Source organism: Hoplias malabaricus, chromosome 17, assembly GCF_029633855.1.
Source record: "Hoplias malabaricus isolate fHopMal1 chromosome 17, fHopMal1.hap1, whole genome shotgun sequence".
In the NCBI taxonomy this organism is placed as follows: domain Eukaryota; kingdom Metazoa; phylum Chordata; class Actinopteri; order Characiformes; family Erythrinidae; genus Hoplias; species Hoplias malabaricus.
Genome location: NC_089816.1, coordinates 5,831,526 through 5,851,225, shown reverse-complemented (window position 1 = coordinate 5,851,225; position 19,700 = coordinate 5,831,526). Strand labels below are relative to the sequence as shown.

At 41.4% G+C, this 19,700-nt stretch overlaps 1 protein-coding gene across 2 annotated transcripts in view; it reads right to left on the bottom strand.

Annotated features, from left to right (window-relative positions):
* The window catches only part of gpc3 (glypican 3), a 163,344-nt gene that overhangs the window by 54,642 nt on the left and 89,002 nt on the right, over nt 1–19,700 (bottom strand). For both annotated transcript variants that reach the window (XM_066649709.1, XM_066649710.1), the window contains exons 3-5: nt 17,711–18,399; nt 7,763–7,896; nt 4,230–4,355 (exon numbers count right to left, since the gene is read on the bottom strand). In XM_066649709.1, coding sequence (XP_066505806.1) covers nt 4,230–4,355; nt 7,763–7,896; nt 17,711–18,399 — 949 coding nt within the window. The remainder of the gene's footprint in view (nt 1–4,229; nt 4,356–7,762; nt 7,897–17,710; nt 18,400–19,700) is intronic.

Sequence of the window (19,700 nt, the reverse complement as noted above, 5' to 3'; positions counted from 1 at the left end):
TTTTACTAAGAAAAGCTTAGCTTTCAGGTTATATAATATTCCCTGAAAAAAAAAAAAAATCCACACCGTGCAATGGGGCCTTGCTGGACGCTTGAAATTACAGTGATCTTAAATTCAGAGTTTAATGCAAAAATCAAAGACCAGCTCTCATTAAATTTATTCTCAGATGAACCAGACACTCGTTAAGTTATTTTTTATGCATTCAGTTCTTATTAATGGGGGAAAAAGTACAGAATCTATTTTCAATCTAAAGAATAAAGCTTGATATATCATCACTGTTAATATACACCCTTTGTTCGATTTCCTTTGTTACAGGTTCTCTTTTTTATGCAAATTGTTTATTTTATATCGAATCTAATCAGAAATATCTCACTTTAAAACAAACATCTTGTACCTTATGATTATTTTGGAGAGTCATTCCAACTAGAAGCGATTATATTTATTTCCAGTGACAACTTACTGCTGAGCTGAAGGTGTCTGTGTGTTAAACCTCAAATTGCTGGAATATGATCATTCTTTACACTTTATGCTAAATTATTTTTGGTGAAAATATTATATTTCACCTGCAACAAACCTGCAATAACCTTCTATAAATTAAAGACCACGTTTGTTATTTTTGGTTTCATCTTTTCTGGTTCTTCGAACCATTTCCTATTCCATATACCGTAAATTCCCATCATAATATGATCACGAACAAAACTGAGGATTGGTAGCATCCTCGTATTGTGTTCCCCTGCGGTCTCTGGCTCAAATTACATCCAGAGGGCGGGAGTAGCCTCTGACACCTCTCTAACCATCCCCTGAGGCTGAATGCTTATCAGGCTGCTGTGAGCGTGTTGGGTTCGTATCCTCTCCTTACCTCTACACTGGGAATTTGGAGCAACAGAACAAGATGCTCCTCCACATAAAGCTGACACACACAAACAAATGCACCAGCACAATAGTGACAAACCGGGTAGCTCCAGCAGCGCAAGGACAAATTCAGGAACAAAACGAGGGAGCTTGCAAACATGCAGACAAACAAACATGCTCCAAACTAAGCTTTTAAGGAGCACTGTCAAGAGATTTTACACATTTATATAATCATTAAACAACTCATGATGCCTTAACTCTACTGCACTTATTCATTATAATGAGTTGTTTAATGAGAGAAAGAAGCCACACACTGCTCTGTTTTGGTGTTTTCACAATCAGGACGACAGATAGCCCCACCCTCTAGAAACTTGGGCCCTCCTCACATTTCGTTTGCCCTCCCCAACGAGACCGGCACTGCCCACAAAGCTTTCTCTAAGCAAGATGGTGGATTTCACTACAAAACTTTCAGGACAACACAACAATTCACACGTTCCACCGCTAAGAAAAAACAGCCACTAAGACAGAGTGAGACGAGACAAGAATCAATGGTAACATACTCTGAACTCATAGCTATTCTCCTAGAAGTGCTTTCTCAGGTCAGTGACTCACATGTGCTGCTGCTGCACTGCTTTCACACCAACAGTGAAGGACTAAACTCTGCGTCCACACAATGAGTCTTCTACTTTGTGAATTCCATGCTATACACAAGTAAACAAACACACAACAACTCCATGATCTTCATGGTCAGGCCAGGGCACTTCTGTTTAAAGCTGCAAGAGGTGTCTAGGCTGGACAGTGGCACAAAGGTAGTGTCCCTGTTACACATCTCGAGGGGCTGGGTCTTCAATCCCCACATCGGATGACCATCTGTGAGTAGTTAGTGTGTTCTCTCTGTGTATGAGTGGGTTTCCTCCAGGTGGTTAGGATTCCTCCTACAGTTCAAAAACACACATCTAGCAGGTGAACTGGCTAAGCAAAAATGTCCATGCGTGTTAGTGCGTGTGTGATGCATTGTGATGGACTGGTATCTTGTTTGGGGTGTAGGAGGATACACCCCTGTTGGGTGATAAAATAAACAATTATTGCCTCCAGACATATCCTGACAAGTGATAATATCATGCTAGAAATTAATTTACAAAGTACCCCATGCAAGAGTTACAGAGCCTTTTATATATTTCAATCAAGGGAATATATTTCTGCATCTTATGTAAGTGATCTGTCCAGTTTCACACTGGTTTAGTTGCTTTAGTTTGTAATGACTTATGTGGTTCAAATGTAAATTAAATGATATAAAATAAAATCTGTGGTGCGGCACGGTGGCGCAGCAGGTAGTGTCGCAGTCACACAGCTCCAGGGGCCTGGAGGTTGTGGGTTCGATTCCCGCTCCGGGTGACTGTCTGTGAGGAGTTGGTGTGTTCTCCCCGTGTCCGTGTTGGTTTCCTCCGGGTGCTCCAGTTTCCTCCCACAGTCCAAAAAACACACGTTGCTAGGTGAATTGGTGACTCAAAAGTGTCCGTAGGTGTGAGTGAATGTGTGTGTCTGTGTTGCCCTGTGAAGGACTGGCGCCCCCTCCAGGGTGTATTGCGCCCAATGATTCCAGGTAGGCTCTGGACCCACCGCAACCCTGAATTGGATAAGCGGTTACAGATAATGAATGAATGAAAATCTGTGGTAGATAGCTGATTTGTTGAGGGGAGACGTGTTAAACAGCAACAGTCTTTTTCATTTAATTTAAGCGAATGTATTCTTAGGCGAATTTTCAATTTGGCTTACAAATGATCATCAGCAAATGTGGTCCTATATTTGGACTCAATTATTTTCATGTGGGAAAAAACTAATTAACATTCTTTAAAAGAGGTGCAACCAATGTGCATGAAGAAATCAATTGGTTGCATGTTGATTTTTTTAAACAAAAACAATTTCACATATTCATACTAGGGACCAAACTTCAATAGGACTTATTACTGCAAATTATAGTGAGGTTTCAAGATCGCACAGGGCACATTTGATGTCCCCACCATATATTCAATTGAGCAAATAAACAATATCTGTGCCTTGTAAAGCACAAAAATGTGTTTTGTTCCCTTGAATAGACATGCTGTTTGATCACAAGAGCTGGCTAAAACTTGCACACGACTGTATACGAACGTCACTGATGCACAAAATGGCCTGCATTAACCCTGGCCCTGATGAAAAGCCAGACAAAGTTATGATACAGAAAGGAGCGAGGACACAGGACAAAGTGAAATATAGCAAACGGCAAATTGGGTTCCATGGGAGCGCATGGAAAGCCTGGCACAGGCGGTGAGCGAGATCGAAGGAGCAATTAAGTAAGCGGAGGGAAGCAACCGCGCCACTGACATTAATAACCCTTCACACAGCTCAAGCTCAGATTTACACCTAGACGCCTGTCAAGCCTGGGCTGTAGTGTGCCGAGCTCATCACTTCTCCACAAACACAACCTTCAGCTCACCTAGCTCTTCTCTCTTGTTCTCTCAGTCCCAGGCACCAGTTTCACTCAAATGTTTCTGATATAAATACTCACCTAGCACTAGATTACAAACAGTAAAATGTAATGTGTTTTTTTCAGAACATTATAGCTTGATAAATCTTCTCAGAAAGCATGTGGTAGGATGAATATAGATTGTGTAGACTTTTAATAGTTAATAGTACACTTAATAGTAGAATCCAGGTTAGATTTGAGACCAATGCCTTAGGTCTTCAGCCTCTAGGGGGCCTTTGACTACCTGATTATTCTTGTATAGAACAGATGGTACAGCATAATGGGTAACATTGTTGTCCTGAAGGTAATAGAGAGGGTGTTAATTCCATTCTCAGGTAAGTATGCTAATACTAATAAAAGCCCTTGGGCAGGACTCCTAACACTACATTTGTCTATCGCTTTACAACTGCCAGTTAGTTTGGTGCTGGTGCTGAATGGCTCCTGCCAATGGCTTACTGGCAGCTGCCATTGGCTTACTAGCAAATGCTGACTGACAGGCACCAGATGCTAACACGCTGCCTCCACTGGATGCTATTTCCTGCTGCCAACTGCCAGTTAGATCTAACCATTAGAGAAAATGATATATATAATTAGTCCTCCAATGAGAACAGTAAATAAATACATGGCTGTGGCAGAAGTGCCCAGTGTTTGGAAAGGGGTGGCCTTGAGGAGGTTTGTGACCAGGGGCCAAGGACTTATTCATTCATCCTCACTTGAGACACAGTGCTGGCATGCTCATTATATGAGATCTTTAACATCTACACTCATTGATGTATGTACCATATGTTCATACGCCTTAAAGAAGAAGTGAGTGAAAAAGCGAGCTGGAAACATCACTGCATTCATCACAGCGCTGCTGCCATTTACTCACTTGTCTGTCATCTCCTGCCCATTCCAGCAGAGGGAGCTGTTGAGTGCCGCTGGCTCTCGGTTACACAGATCCTCTCCAAGACTACCATAGAAAAGGCTGAAGCCCCTCAAACTCCGCATAAACTCCCTGAAAATCAAAGAACAAACATGTAGGAGTGACGATGCAAAAATATACATGAATCAACAAATATCAGGAAAATTGAGCAAAGTCAATGCAAATGAGCAAAAATACAGCAGGAAAAGGAAGAAAAGAAGAAGAGAAAGTAAACAGCTTAGGAAAGGATCTGAAGAGGAGAGAAAAAAAAGCCTGTGAAATTAGATCTGTTCCATTTCATCTGGTTTCCGCTCAGAGTAAGTTGATTTGTGCCGTTTTGATGGTTAATTGACATCGAGGCTCAGACTCAACCGCCTGCTGCTCTGGCCCAGCCTTGCTCATCTGTTCATCAGCCAGAGAGAGAGAGAGAGAGAGAGAGAGAGAGAGAGAGAGAGAGAAAGAGGACAGAGGGGCAGGAGGCGACTCAATGTCACTGTCACTGCAGGAGACAAAGCCGGTGTTAATGAGGCCCTCTCTGTCACCATCTACCCACTCACACACAGAAATAAAGCAAACACACTCACACTCACACACACACACACACACACACACACACACACACACACAAACATACTTTCTTAAATATAGCACATATGCTCAGATCTTTTAGCTTGGACATTTTTCCTGATCCGAACACAACACAATAGCTGCCTAATACATCACACCCCTTGTTGTGGCTGATTGATGTATGTGTTTATACAGAAAAGAAAGAAAAAGGAAAATAAAACATGTTAAACTTGACATATAAATGAACACTGTGCATGGCATGTATTTAAAAAACTCAGTTACATAAATAAGTGTGTTCTCTTTACAGAAATAGTTAATTACAATGTTTACTATCAGCAAAAACCAGATTTGAGCAAAGTTACACACACAGACTATGTGAGTCCAGTCCATGGAACATCACTCATTTCTCATTAAAATTAGACCCTTTGGAAAAGTCAGCAAAGTTTAAGGGCAAAAGCACAGGACAGCAATGATGCTAAAGTGGATGTGTGTGTGTGTGTGTGTGTGTGTGTGTGAGAGAGAGAGAGAGAGAGAGAGAGAGAGAGAGAGAGAGAGAGAGAGAGAGAGAAAAGAGACAGAGTGTGAGATATAGATACACTGAACAAACATTTTTCTGACGTCAAACATCTAAGACTTTTTTTATTTACACAAAAGGCCTCTATCTCTCAAATGTTGTTCATAAATTTGTCTAAATCTGTGTTAGTGAGCACTCCTCCTTTGCCGAGATACTCCATCCACCTCACAGGTGTGGCATATCAAGATACTGATTACACAGCATGATTATTGCACAGGTGTGTGTTAGGCTGGCCACAATAAAAGGCCACTCTAAAATATGCAGTTTTATCACACAGCACAATGCCACAGATGTCGCATATTTTGAGGGGAGCGTGCAGTTGGCATACACACTACAGGAACGTCCACCAGAGCTGTTGCCCATAAACTGAGGCAACATTTTGGCAATACATCCAACCAACCCCAGGACCTCCGCATCCAGCCTCTTCACCTCCAAGATCGTCTGAAACCAGCCACCCAGACAGCTGCTGCAACAATCCGTTGGCATAACCAAATTTTTTCTGCACTAACTGTCAGAAATGTCTCAGGGAAACTCATCTGCATGCTCGTCCTCATCGTGGTCTCCACCTGACGGCAGTTTGTCGTCGTAACTGACTTGAGTGGGCAAATGCTCACATTCGATGGCATATGGCACGGTGGAGAGGTGTTCTCTTCATGGGTGAAACCCGGTTTTCACTGTACAGGGCAGATGGCAGACTGTGTGTGGGTGAGCGGTTTGCTGGTGTCAAAATTGCGAATGGAGTGGTCCATGTTGGCGGTGGGGTTATGGTGTGGGCAGGCATATGTTATGGACAAGGAGCACAGGTGCACTTTATTGGTGGCATTCTGAATGCACAGAGGTACCGTAACAAGACAATGAGGCACATTTTTGATTCATCCACGCAGCCATTGAAGAAGAGTGGACCAACATTCCACAGGCCACAATCAACAACCTGATCAACTCTATGTGGAGATGTGTTGCACTGCGTGAGGCAAATGGTGGTCACAACACATACTGACTGATTTTCGGAACCCCCGGAAACCCCCGGACCCCCCAATACAGTAAGAGTACATTTTAGAGCGGCCTTTAATTGTGGCCAGCCTAACGCACACCTGTGTAATCAGCATCTTGATATGCCACACCTCTGAGGTGGATGGAGTATATTGGCAAAGGGTTGAGTGCTCAGTAACACAGACTTAAGACAAATTTGTGAACAATATCTGAGAGAAAAAGGCCTTTTGTGTCCACAGACAAAGTCTTAGACCTTTGAGTTCAGCTCATAAAAAATGGGAGCAAAAACAAAAGTGTTGAGATTATATTTTTGTTGAGTATAAAAAGAAACCGACAGATATAGACAGAACAAGAAGCCAGAGAAAAAGAGACAGAGAGAGGCAGACTGAGAGAGAAGAGAGAGAGTGTTTCTGGAGTGCTGCACTGGAGAGTCATCTATTACAGCTCCACCGTCGGCTCTCAAGGCTGCCTCCTAACAGACAGCAGCAGATTGTTGGATTTGTACAAATGGCACAAATGCACCGTGAGTGGGTCCAATCATTACTCAGTCATTAGATGCTATATTGACTTACTGTCATTTTTTTCCCCCTCAAGTGGAGCAGAACATGGCTGAGGAACAAAAACTACACCAGCATTATGTGCACTTGAGGCATTTCTCTCTCAAGAAGTCAAGCACTTTGAATTGGAGTGTGTGTGAAATCAATCTAGCCGGTTAATCTGATACTTTAGAAAGCAAAGTACTCTGAAAAAGTCAGTGATCACATTTTATTTATTCAAATTCCAGACAAAACCGCAATTAAATAGAAGTGATTTTTCCAATGCCGTAAATGAACACAAAATATATTTAATTAGAGATTACACAGGAGCCTCAGTAGTTATATATTATCTTAATTGCCAGTATTGTCCAGTATTTCAGGTTTTTCTTCCATTTTTTTGGGAGACTTGCTTTAAATGTCTAAAAAGGATTCTGTGGATATAGTTCTCCACTATATTCCACTCCATATTTCAGTCTTAAAAGTTGGTCGCGTTTTCTGCATTTCACCAACCCAACAGAACAATTAAAATAAAATAAAACAAGCAAAAATATAGTAAACAAAGCAAATAAATGTGATTTTATTTTTTAATGAAATTCATACAAGAGACTGAATCAAATTGCTGTGTAATCACTGAGACCTCACAAATATACTCCTTAGAGTGGTGGACATTTAGTACTCTGATCAATCTCTGATTGATCCAGGACACTAGGAGTCAGTATGATTGCTGTTTCATAACACAAAGAAAAATAACTAGAGGAAATGATTGATTATACCTTTAAGTGTTAAAAAAAAATAAAACTTAGGACAGAGAACAAAATCACTTTGTCAATTACCTGCGTCGTCCCACCAGTGTCTGGTCAGGGTCAGAGTTGATGGACCGAGGGCTGCGGACCACCGGAGAGGTCAGTGTATGTTCTGCCACAGCACGGGCCACGCGGTGAGGTGTGTGCGCACACATGCCACTCACCTGGGAAAAGAAAAAAAAAAGAAGAGGAGGAGAGTGTTTAGGTCTTTTATACTTAGACTGGAGACTGGCAGAGTTCCAAGAGGGAAACCAATTAATGTGACAGGATGTCCCTGAAACTTTCCCCTTATTCAGCGTAATCGCCCGGCATCATGCCCAGCCTTCCCCTACGCACTGCTTGTTTATTTCGGGGATGGGGTGACAATGAGATTTACATAACAAAACGACTCAATTGTGGAGCTCGTCATCCACTTGCACTGTGTTCTTTCAATAATCATAACCCTCCGCAGACCCGTCACAATTAAAGCATCCTCTTGTTCCTCTGTTCTCTCTGATAAACGCCATTGTTTCCACACGCGGCGACATCATAATAATAAACAAGGAGGCCCTCTCTGCGGCTGGGAGATAATAGAAGGCTTCCATTGTTTTCAGGTGCAATAAAAATGCAAATGCCTGTTAATGTTTGGCTTGTGGTTTAATGAATTGCCGCTGGTTTAATTTCCCACGGGGACCGGGTCTCGGGCATAATTCTGCCGTGTAATGTTAGAAGCTAATTGTGCCCGGCTGGCCCTAAATGAATACACACAGCCGGGTACATGGGCTCTGGAATACTGATGGGACCAAAACTAACATGGACATCCTGATGAGTAGGGCTTGGGTGGGGAGGCAGGGACATACCCCTATGTATACATACACACACACACACACACACACGCATGCGTGCGCACATACTCACAAAGTTGTTGTGAAAACCTCTGAAACTCTAAATTGAAGGAATGAAGGACACGCATTCCTGTAGTCTCAGCAGGCCCATTGTAAAGAACACAATACATTCCACAGAAACCCATTACTGTGCACACATCACTAAACATCTCTTACACATCCTAACACCATTACTGTGCACATATCACTGTACATCCCACATACAGGAAGACAAAATCACTGTCATATCAGACACCAATCAGAGAAAGTTATTCGCTAAATTTCTCTAATTCTCTGGTCACAGAAACTAGAGGTAAGCACAGTACACAGTGAAAGATAATCTTTCAGAAGATATTATTTTTTGTTATGAAATATTACATATAACAACAATTTTGTTTGGAAGGGCTCCACTCACATACATTAGAAGTTACATTAAAATCATTTAAATCCTGAAATGACAGATTCAAGCATGCGCTGCTACACTTCTACATTTTTATTTGATGGCAGCAAATGACCTGCAAACCAAAGTTTTTAGGATTTTATATCAAGATTAATTCATTAACAAATATGTAGTGTTTTCTGTTCCAATATAAATCTGTTTATTTTAACTCATTAATCCTCAGAACACATACTAATGCATTGTGTGTATGACAAGAATGTCTTGAAGTGCCGTAATGTTAAACTGGTATTACTTTAAGTTACATTACATACCTAGTATTTAACAGGTATTAGTAACAAGTACTAGTATGGTCATCGTATATCAATACAACCCTAATTCACACACACACACACACACACACATACACACAGAAATAATCTTATACTGCTGTTGAGCACAGTGATATAATCATCAGTGTAGATCAATAAAGTGGTCTTTCTAGCAGTCGGACTCCAGAGGGGACTGAAATACTGCTGAAGCACATGTAAAAACAGACAGAATGTGAAACAGTGTGTGTGTGTGTGTGTGTGTGTGTGTGTGTGTGTGTGTGTGTGTGAGAGAGAGAGAGAGAGAGAGAGAGAGAGAGAGTTTGGCAATCACACCATTTATAACACAAACGCAGTACTGATGCAACACACTGTATTTCAGAGCAAGGCCGACTCTCTCCAACACTTAGACAACACACACACACACACCCTACTAATTCACCAGCTACGCTCACACACTTTCCTCTAATGTTGTCTCTCTTTCTCTCTCTCCACTTGCTCTGGGGAAATCATTAGTGGCCGGCCTCTCCCTGTGTAATTTCATGTGTGCCCCTGGTCTTGATTAATGTGGCTGGGGCGTGTGTTTCTCCTCTCTGTTTGTGGGCCATTTGTGAGGGGTTCTGGGGGCTCGGGGGAGCTGCGGTGCAGAGGGAGAATGAGTGTGATTGTTTCTCTCATTAGCAGAGCATCAGTAACAGAGAGAGGCTGCTGGATAACACGCTTGGAGATAAGAGCTATATCAGCGAGAGGGCCCTGAAATATCCACTGCCTTTTATCTGCAGCTCGCACACCCTGAGAGAGAGAGAGAGAGAGAGAGAGAGAGAGAGAGAGAGAGAGAGAGAGAGAGAGAGAGAGAGAGATAGGCCAGAGACACACACACACAAATATGCTTAAACAACCTGTGACCTGCATGGTCATGTTAGCTGCACTATGTATTTAGACAGAAGATAGTAAAAAAAAAAAAAACATTCTAAATGGCAAATCTATACAGAAGATAACTGTAATTTCTCTTAGCCCTAAACAAATAATGTAAATGTATATTTATGTAAAGGGTAAATTTTCCAGGAACTGTCTTTGGGTCAATGTGTAGATTCTGTATTAAATCACAGAACAGCACATTGAAACTATGTCTATAAAATGTATTAAAGTGGCAATGCCTAAAATGAAATTGAATTCAAAGTACTTGAGCAGATGTGAAGATCAACCATTCATTCGTTTTCTTTAACTGCTTCATTCTGATCAGTACATTCCAGGGGATTGCACACACTTTCACACACTCACACCCGTGAACCTTGTTTTTAGATTGTGGGAGGAATTTTGAGCACCCAGAGGTACTCCAGGCATACACAAGGGTAACATCCCAAAATACTCACAGACTGTGACCGAAGGCAAGAATTAGACCCAGGACCCCAGAGATCTGGAGCCACTGTGCCACCCTAGGAGGGAAAGTATTGTTTAAATGCTTGAGGAAGTGTAAAGTTTTACAAAACCAAAATCATCAATTTTTTATGTATTATTTCTAGAGTCTAGCATGTGCTTTGTGAAATGGACTGTTGTACTCCACCCTCCTGGAGATAAAGGCATGGACAAACCTCTCTAGGTTCTATTTAGAACAATAAATGCTGCTGAAACGTGGGAAATACCATCAGGTTTGGACTAAAACAGAGAACTTCAACCACTCTTTTTAGATGTCTGAGTCCTTTGGAAAGCTGTGGTGGTACAACTGCTTTCTAAGAATCTGGAACAGCCGAATATTTAATCTTTTCTTCCAGTATATTCCACTACAATAGCTACAGACAATCAGTAATAACAATTCATTTACTTCAAAGTGACTGCAAACTGAATGAGTGGTAATATCGAAAACTAATGATGACTGTGGTTGAAAATAGCTTGCTGTTAAATACATTTAAATACATAATACATTAGAATAGTATTCATCCATTTAATTCATTTTGTTGTATATTTTAATAAATAATACCCTCCCATAAAAACCACACAACATGCTTTCAAACCTAGACGTCATCAGAAAACCAAAAGCTTGACATATTTTTGGATATGTCTTGCAACTTATTGTCCATTTATAGATGCGTCATATGGACTGTGGACTGTATAAAATTAATATATTTATCTCAATTTATGACTGGGTCTAAAATTCCACTAATAGCTTTTTATAAGCAAGAAAGAATTTTTAAAGTATAATAAAACCCAGTCCTGGGTTTCAAAAAATCTCTATTTTATGAAATACAAGTTAACTACTGGTTTCAGATTACATCAGATACAAGCAGCTTCTCAGATCCCATGTCATCTGAATATTTCCTAAAAATGCTTCTTGAATATGATTCACGTGTTTATAAAACTAGGTCTACATTACACAAATGCATTACGTTCATTTGAGGGAAGAAAAATGGGCTATTATGGAGACAAATGGCAAAGTGATGCAACTGACTAAATGCTCCCCTCAAGCGAACACAGAGAACTTTTCTGATATCTTTTGAAGTGGGAGACGTCTGTGGAGCTGGTCCGCTGAGGAGAGAGTAATAGCGCATTCTCAGAGAGAGAGTGGCTGACAGAGACGTCTGAGTTTGAAGCAGAAACGAGAGCCGAGAGCTCTTTGTGCTCCAGCGCATCAGCCCCACTGTTCGTCTGCACCACGCCAAGAGGACCAGCAGGAGAGCAGCCATCATCGCTTCAGCACTGTAGCAGCAACCAACCACAACCAGCGGCATTCGTTTCCACATCTAGCTATACACATCCATCCCCATCAAGTCACATTTGTCTGCGTCCATTCACACCCAGCCATATTAAGCTGTTGTCGCATCTATATGCGTCCAGTCACATACATACACATCCAGCCATATCCACCCACACCAATCCCACCACATCATATCCACCCACTCCCACCTACGTCCAGCAACATTATTCTGCATCCATCCACATTCACCCATATGAAGCTGCAGCATCCAGTCAAATCTATCCACATCCATCTCCATCAGTCTTATCAATCTACATCTATCCAACGTTATCTATCTGCATCCAGTCACATCCATCTACATCCAGCTGCATCAATCCACATCCAACAAGATCCCACCACATCTCTCTGCATCCCTTTGCCTCCAGCCATATACACCTCCTCACTTCTTGAAAACATTCAGAGTTTTCATATTTTCAGCGCAAAAAATATCCCAGCAATGTAGGGCAAAAGTATCCCAGCTATGTCGAACACTCAGAGAAAAACAAGGATAAGCTGCTTTGTCAGGACCAATGGTCATAACAAGTTGAAGTGCTTATTACATATTTCATCTTTACAGAAGAATTCCAACAATTTTTTTCACAATTTGTGCACAATTATATTGATATGTAAACAATGTCCTTCAGATCTTTTTATTGTGAAATGATTTACTGAGGGAACTTGACGTATTCTTATTATTTTTTTACAATGGTGATGGGTGGTGATGTGTGTTGCCCTGTGAAGGACTGGCGCCCCCTTCAGGGTGTGTTCCTGCCTTGTGCTCAATGATTCTGGGTAGGCTCTGGACCCACCGCGACCCTGAACACAATGAATGTGATTTTTCTATTTTTGTCCCTAAAGTTCACTTAAAAAATTGTGAGACTGTACCACTGTAATTCATTTTCATTGTAAACAGGTAGTTTCTGCATCATGCCTCCAACTAAAATAACTCTGTTTCAGACTGTCTACTACAGTATTATACACTTCATAATTTTTCTGCATAAAAAAGAAGTTAGCAGCTGTATAATGTATGAGCAGTAAATGTTACCTCATAAAAAACATACGGTTTTTGTAGCTTATTTTTCTCAATATCACAATAATTTTATATTACGTACACTGTGTATGAACACTAAAACTAAATCTTCTTCATGGTTTCTAAGTATATTTTTACACTATGTATGTTCCCACATATCTCATCAAGATGTAAAAACGTGTACGTGCGTGAGCTTCTCCCTAGACACACACACATCAAATTTCTCAACGGCCAGTTTCCCTTTGCACAATCCCTTAAAGTGTGCTTCCTCCCCCTACATGTCTTTCTTACGCTCTAGGCCTCACTCTCTCTCTTAACTCTCTCTCACACACACACACTGTCTCTTTCTCATCATCATTTCTTTTGCACTTCTGCTCAGTAACTGGTAAAAATAGTGCTTCATAAATCATGCATCCTCTCTCACTTTCACTCTCTCTCTCTCACACTCCCTCTCTCAAGCAGACAGGATAGAGGAAAAGAGAAATGATGGAAAGAATAAGCCCATACTGAGGGAGATTTGATGAGTGGGGCTGTCATTGTGGTGAAAGGGAATGTGGCTAAAGGGCTCCTCCTGCCATGCTGAGACGATGGTGCTCAAGTAGGACGATACGTGTAAAAGGAATATTCTGCTCCGTTCTTTTATGCCCACAAGCGGAAGAGAGTGATTCCTTCTCTTAGAGCCATTAAAAGCAACACCTCAGGTTCAGGGCTGACAAAGTGTCAGTCCACTGCTTGGACAGACTCGTTTAGTCTGGGACCTTGTAAACGTATAGCACGGATCACTCCTCACCTTACACATCATAATCAATAGAGAACAGAGCACTGAATCATCCCCACAGCTCCCTCTCAGACAGGTGGAGAACCACAGTGACACACACACACAGATTCTTTTCACTCTAATTGGCTTCTCATGAAATTTCAGTTGTATCTGTTTTGACAGCTAATGAATTGCAGCAGAATAAGAAGTGTGAAAGAGAAAGAGAGAGAGAAAACAGTGGCAAAGAAATGGCTGCAGTGGTCACTGTTGTCACATCTAGAAGGCATATACTCCCATGCATATACTCACCACACACCCCAGAGGGGTCAAGGCCAACTGGGGTCTCTTGGTCTCCCAGTCTCCAATGGGACAACATCACCAGGGACAAAACTTGCAACATCGCGGTGATACATCTCCTGTCTATGATAGCAAGAATTGAAGCCGAGCTAGGTGCCGTGGTCTTTAAAAATGGATCCAAAGTGAAGAACAAATTTCGAGGGTGTTTCACTAAATGCAGTATGTCACAAAATGTTAAATACAGCATTTAAAATGGGCTGGGTGAGTTTACAGCGTTGGCCAAATGTAAATCAACCCCATTTTAGCTTATTTATACTTATCCTCATACTACTATTGCCCTCGAGTCCTCAGAAGGCTGCAAGAAACAGCTTCTACTCATTTATTAATAGCCAGGAAAATAATATGGATGCGAAATTTGACACATTGTCAGGAATTGACATTATTCATCCTTAGACTTGGATTTCTGCTTTTCTCTTATAACAATGTTCTTTCAGCATCTATCTCGATTTGTTTCTTTGTTTTGTGGTTACTGTTCTATGTACTCTTCTAGTACTTCTGGGTAGGATCAGTCTCCTATGTTCATGGTTGTGGTTTATCCCTTTGGTTTCAATCAGTTTTTTTTTTTTTAAATCTAGTCCTATTCTGCGGCACGGTGGTGCAGCAGGTAGTGTCGCAGTCACACAACTCCAGGGGCCTGGAGGTTGTGGGTTCGATTCCCGCTCCGTGTGACTGTCTGTGAGGAGTGTGGTGTGTTCTCCCTGTGTCCACGTGGGTTTCCTCCGCATGCTCCGGTTTCCTCCCACAGTCCAAAAACACACGTTGGTAGGTGGATTGGCGACTCAAAATTGTCCGTAGGTGTGAGTGAATGTGTGTGTCTGTTTTGCCCTGTGAAGGAATGGCGCCCCCTCCAGGGTGTATTCCCGCCTTGCGCCCAATGATTCCAGGTAGGCTCTGGACCCACCGCGACCCTGAACTGGATAAGTGGTTACAGATAATGATAATGAGATAGTCCTATTCTCCTCTGATGTCCATTTTTGTTAGTTTCTAATTGTTACGGTGGTGTTGCGTAGTTTTACCCCCCCCCCCCTCCATTTTACTTTTTGGTGTCTCGGTTCTCCATTTGTAATGTTCTCTATTATCTGCCTTTACGATTATAATTATTAGTTACGCTTCTAGTTACTATTAGTTCCCTTTCATTCAATCTGTGCTTCCTTGTTTCAATTGCTTAAAGGCAATGTAGACCATTCAGGAGAACTACTGTTCTCACAGCAAAACAAACTCCCACCTAATGTTTGTGTTCATTCAGAAGCACTGAATCTTTTAATGTGGAACTCTAAGAAGCAGATTGTAGCTTGTTCATGTTGAAGTTTAATTTGTCTCTAAGATTTTACTCACTGTTTGAATCCCATTTGTAACTCAAGCTGTTACGTTTTGTAGCACTTTCATTATGCGATCATTTTCAAGCAGTTAGCACTCTCCAGAATTTGGAATTAGTTCTTCCTTAAGTGATGTAACAGTAACAGGAAAATAAAAGAAAAATCAGTGTCACCCACCCATGGAAGAAAAATAGAGCAATGTTCTCATTTGTTTTCTTGCTTTTCAACCTTCGGAAGTCTCCATAGTCCAAACATTTCCAGGTGTCGTTTCTTGGCTGTGGCTAAGTGAGAGTAATTTTGGATGAAAAACTACAGCCAGGGCTACGTACAAACATTTTGCCACCGTGCAAACATACCAGAGAGCTAGCAAATGAGGAGGAAAAATTCTCATAATTTTATAAAAATATATAGGATTAAAAACGTAAACACAGTCCAGCTCATCCACTGATGATCAAGGATATTTTAGAGCTGAGTCAGGTGAATTATAGAAGACAACTCAGTGTATGGGGTGTTGGAAGCACTTGAAAATGAACAAGCATAATGTCTAAAGGACTAATGTGGCTCCTAGAGTTTATTTCCACATTCTTTGAAATCGCAAACAGAAGCTTGGCATCAAATGCTGCTTCTGCAAGCGGCTGACATCTCCTTCTTTAATGTGCAACATGTAGCAGAATTAAAGGCAAATAAACTGGTTGCAGTGGCACGTCTGTGCGTGTATAAGAGCATGAAACTGAGAGTGTGTCCCCTGAGCCCAACACACTGAAGCTCACGCAAATATTTTCCTCTTATCCAAATCCGCTCTTAGCTTGACAAATCATAGCACACATACAAAAAGGCACAAACATGCTTCTAAATAACCTCCCAGCCCACACACGCACATACACACACACACACACACACACACACACACACAATAAACACATATATACCACACACATGCACAGACTCACACACACAAATAAGCTAGGTATCAGGAGCAGCAGAATCACAGCAGCATTACAGACACAGAGCAGAAGATAAGTGAAGATTTGTTGAATAATGTGGTCTGTGAGTATGAGCATTTGTGTGTGTGTGTGTGTGTGTGTGTGTGTGTGTGTGTGTGTGTGTGTGTGTGTGTGTCAGTGACAAGAAGCTGGGTGTGAAAGTAAAAAGTGCAGAGCGGTCCAACCTAGTAGAAGCAGGATGCAGTACAAGTTTGCGGCAGCACATTTTCAATATTTCATGAGCATTTGCCCTCACGCACACACACAAAAAACTGGAGTATGTTATTGCTGTTAAAACTCCTTGTGCCCCACTGAAAGGGTCAGTGCCAAGAAGGGGGAGAAGTTGCACTCCAGAGCTCATCAGGAAGAGCTGGGTGCTCAGATTCTTTAAATTCATGTGTTGTAAAAAACTATATAATGTTAATGTAAATTACAATTCAAGTTCTACATTTGCAGCAGAATTTATTTCTTAAATTGCAGGACATTGTTTATGCTATGACCTCTGGAATTGGATATTAATTTTAAACTGAATATAGAATTCAAATTCTATAAAAATTCTGTAATATTATGTTCCTGTAAAAAAGCTATTCCCCAGAAGAAACTCTACAGGAACTAAACTAAATCGAATTCCACAGCATAAAAAAAACAACAAACATGCAAGATTTAATGAAGATAACATGAAAGTATAACAACACACACACAAGTGATTAAAGGCAGTCAGCAGATATACACCCAAAGTGGAGGAGCAGCTGGAGGTTAGGTGGCTTGCTCAAGGCAGTTCTGTTTTTGCATTTGAGGGAGGAGGAAGCACTGTTCGTTCACATCCTCCATGCTCATGCACAAGAAGTCAGAGAAAAGTGAGAAAGTAAGTTTGAAGTAGATGAGTCTGATGGTGTGTAATACTTTATATTAGCATGACTTTCCTAATATCCAAGCCTCTACATTTAACACAGTAAGCAAAAAGTAATTATTTATTATTAATATAATATAAATATATATATAAACCCATCATACTATATTCTGCCAGAATTTATATTTAGCAGAAGAAGCCAAGAGAACGCATAGTGCCAACTAGGTCTGTGCTTATTGATTCAGGCAACCATGTGGAAAACAACCATGATAAATGATTAAACTATGTTTGAGGGGGATGACTCAGAATATTTTTGTTTTCTTGAAGTCTGTAGAGATTTTCCTATGGGTTTTATAATGTTTTTTATTTTTGTATGTGTGACCCACCTGGGTATTGACTTTACTTTTGACTCCTAGAGCGTGTTTGAGAGCCAGTTTGATGATCACGTGTAGTCTGAGGACCACTGCCTCCATGTCCATTTCTCCTCTCATAACACTGTCCAAGGTCCCCAGGCCATCCACGTAGCTCCTCCAGTGGGGCTGAACTTCTGCCGCACCCCCAAGACATCCCCCCATTGTGCTGAGGCACAAGGCACTGCACGGCCTCGCCTCCAGCAGCCCCTGGCAGTGAGGGCAGTACCAGAGCCTCAGAAGTGCTCGTCCACAGTCCCGTCCGGCCTTCATGTGCTGCGTGGTGTTCACTACCTCAATGCCCAGATTCAGAGCCTGGAGGAACACACGAGTGGCCGGCAGAGATCTGGAGAGACGGGTCATCATCAGCTTTGGATAGTAGCTGAACGCCGAGGTCTCACGCCAAGCCCCCCGCAGGCACTCCTCCGAGGCACCCGATGCCCCTCCATTACCAAGAAGACGGCGGTAGGCAAGGGGGAAAAGACGAGAAAAGAAGGATGTTACCATGTCATCCACATTTGCATCCAAGCCCAGGATGTAGAGTGACATGTCCAGGAAGAGTTGAATGACAGCACCATGGGCTCCACCCCCCAAGGCTGGAAACTCCTCCCTCAGCATGACGAGGGTGGAGTTACGACCCAGACGCATGACCATGTCGAAGGCCTCTGAGAGAGAAAGGTAGAAAGAGAAGGAAGGCAGAGAATCAATAGCGAATTCAACAGCAATATCCAAGATAAGGTATTATTATATTTTAAGAGTTATTTTTTTCTTCAACTACCTGCGATTTATGGACATTCTTTACATAAACACTTAAACACATAAAAACCTAACACGCTACTTTATCTCAACAGTAGAAAATTAAAAAGGAGAGAATTAAAAGACTCCATTTTAATTTAGTTTTTTTTTTAATAATCAATTTTAATTCATTACAAAGAAGGAAAGGGAGATTGGCTACTGTTTAAAAAAAATGACAAAAATAAACACTACCATAGTCACCATGATGCAGTGTCCCATTTAGTTGGCTGAATAATCCCACTAACCCATTCATAAAAAAAAAAAATAATAATAATAAAATACCATAATACCATCAGTATATTTGAGACATATTTATTAGAGATATATTTAAAAGTAGTTTCATTGTAGATTTCAATTGTATTTTTATAATACAACGTGGATCTAGAGTTGATGTTCCCAAACTTTTAACTGGTATTGTACGTATTCGTGTTATTCTATTTTATTTAAATGAAGGTTCAAGACAAGCTCACATCTTGTCCTCCTCAAGGTTTAAGCGAGTTTTCATGTCGATATAATGCATTTAATAAATGCCTCGGATACACACAAACTCTCACTCAGCTACATACGTCTCTGTAATCCTGTGACTGATGACAGACTGGAAAATAAAGAACGTAAGGCTTCCCACATCAGATGGAAAGCACAGTTTTCACAGTGACCTTTTACAACAACAAAAGGCCGCTTTTCAAGGGTCTTAAAAGACTTAAAAGGGGTGCATTCATCTGGACCGGAGGCTGTTTGAGGCGCAGAGCCTCAGAGATGCCGAGAGAAGAAAAGCGCACAAAGCGTAAGCCGGAGCTGAGAAATAATCAGATGCATTTGAAAGCTCTCAGTGAAGTCTTATCAGCGTGGAGGCAAAGAGGGACTGCTTCCCAAATCCACACAAGCTGCCAGAGGGAGCCCAGAGGAGCGGCCGAGGAGATTTAGGAACACGGAGAGAGGGAATAAGGAGGAGGGGGATCGAGAAGAAGAGGAGACTCAGTCAAACAGTTACTTAGTTACTGAGGAGTGAGTAAGCAAGTGACTGAAGGAGAGAGATGTGTGTGATCTGAAGCAGGCTCAGAGACCACACCCAAGTATAAAAATCCTGGCTCCTCAAAGAGACTGTTAGCCATGAGCATCTAGATATGAACGAAATCAGCAAATTAATTTGCAGCACTTAAAGCTTTCAGAA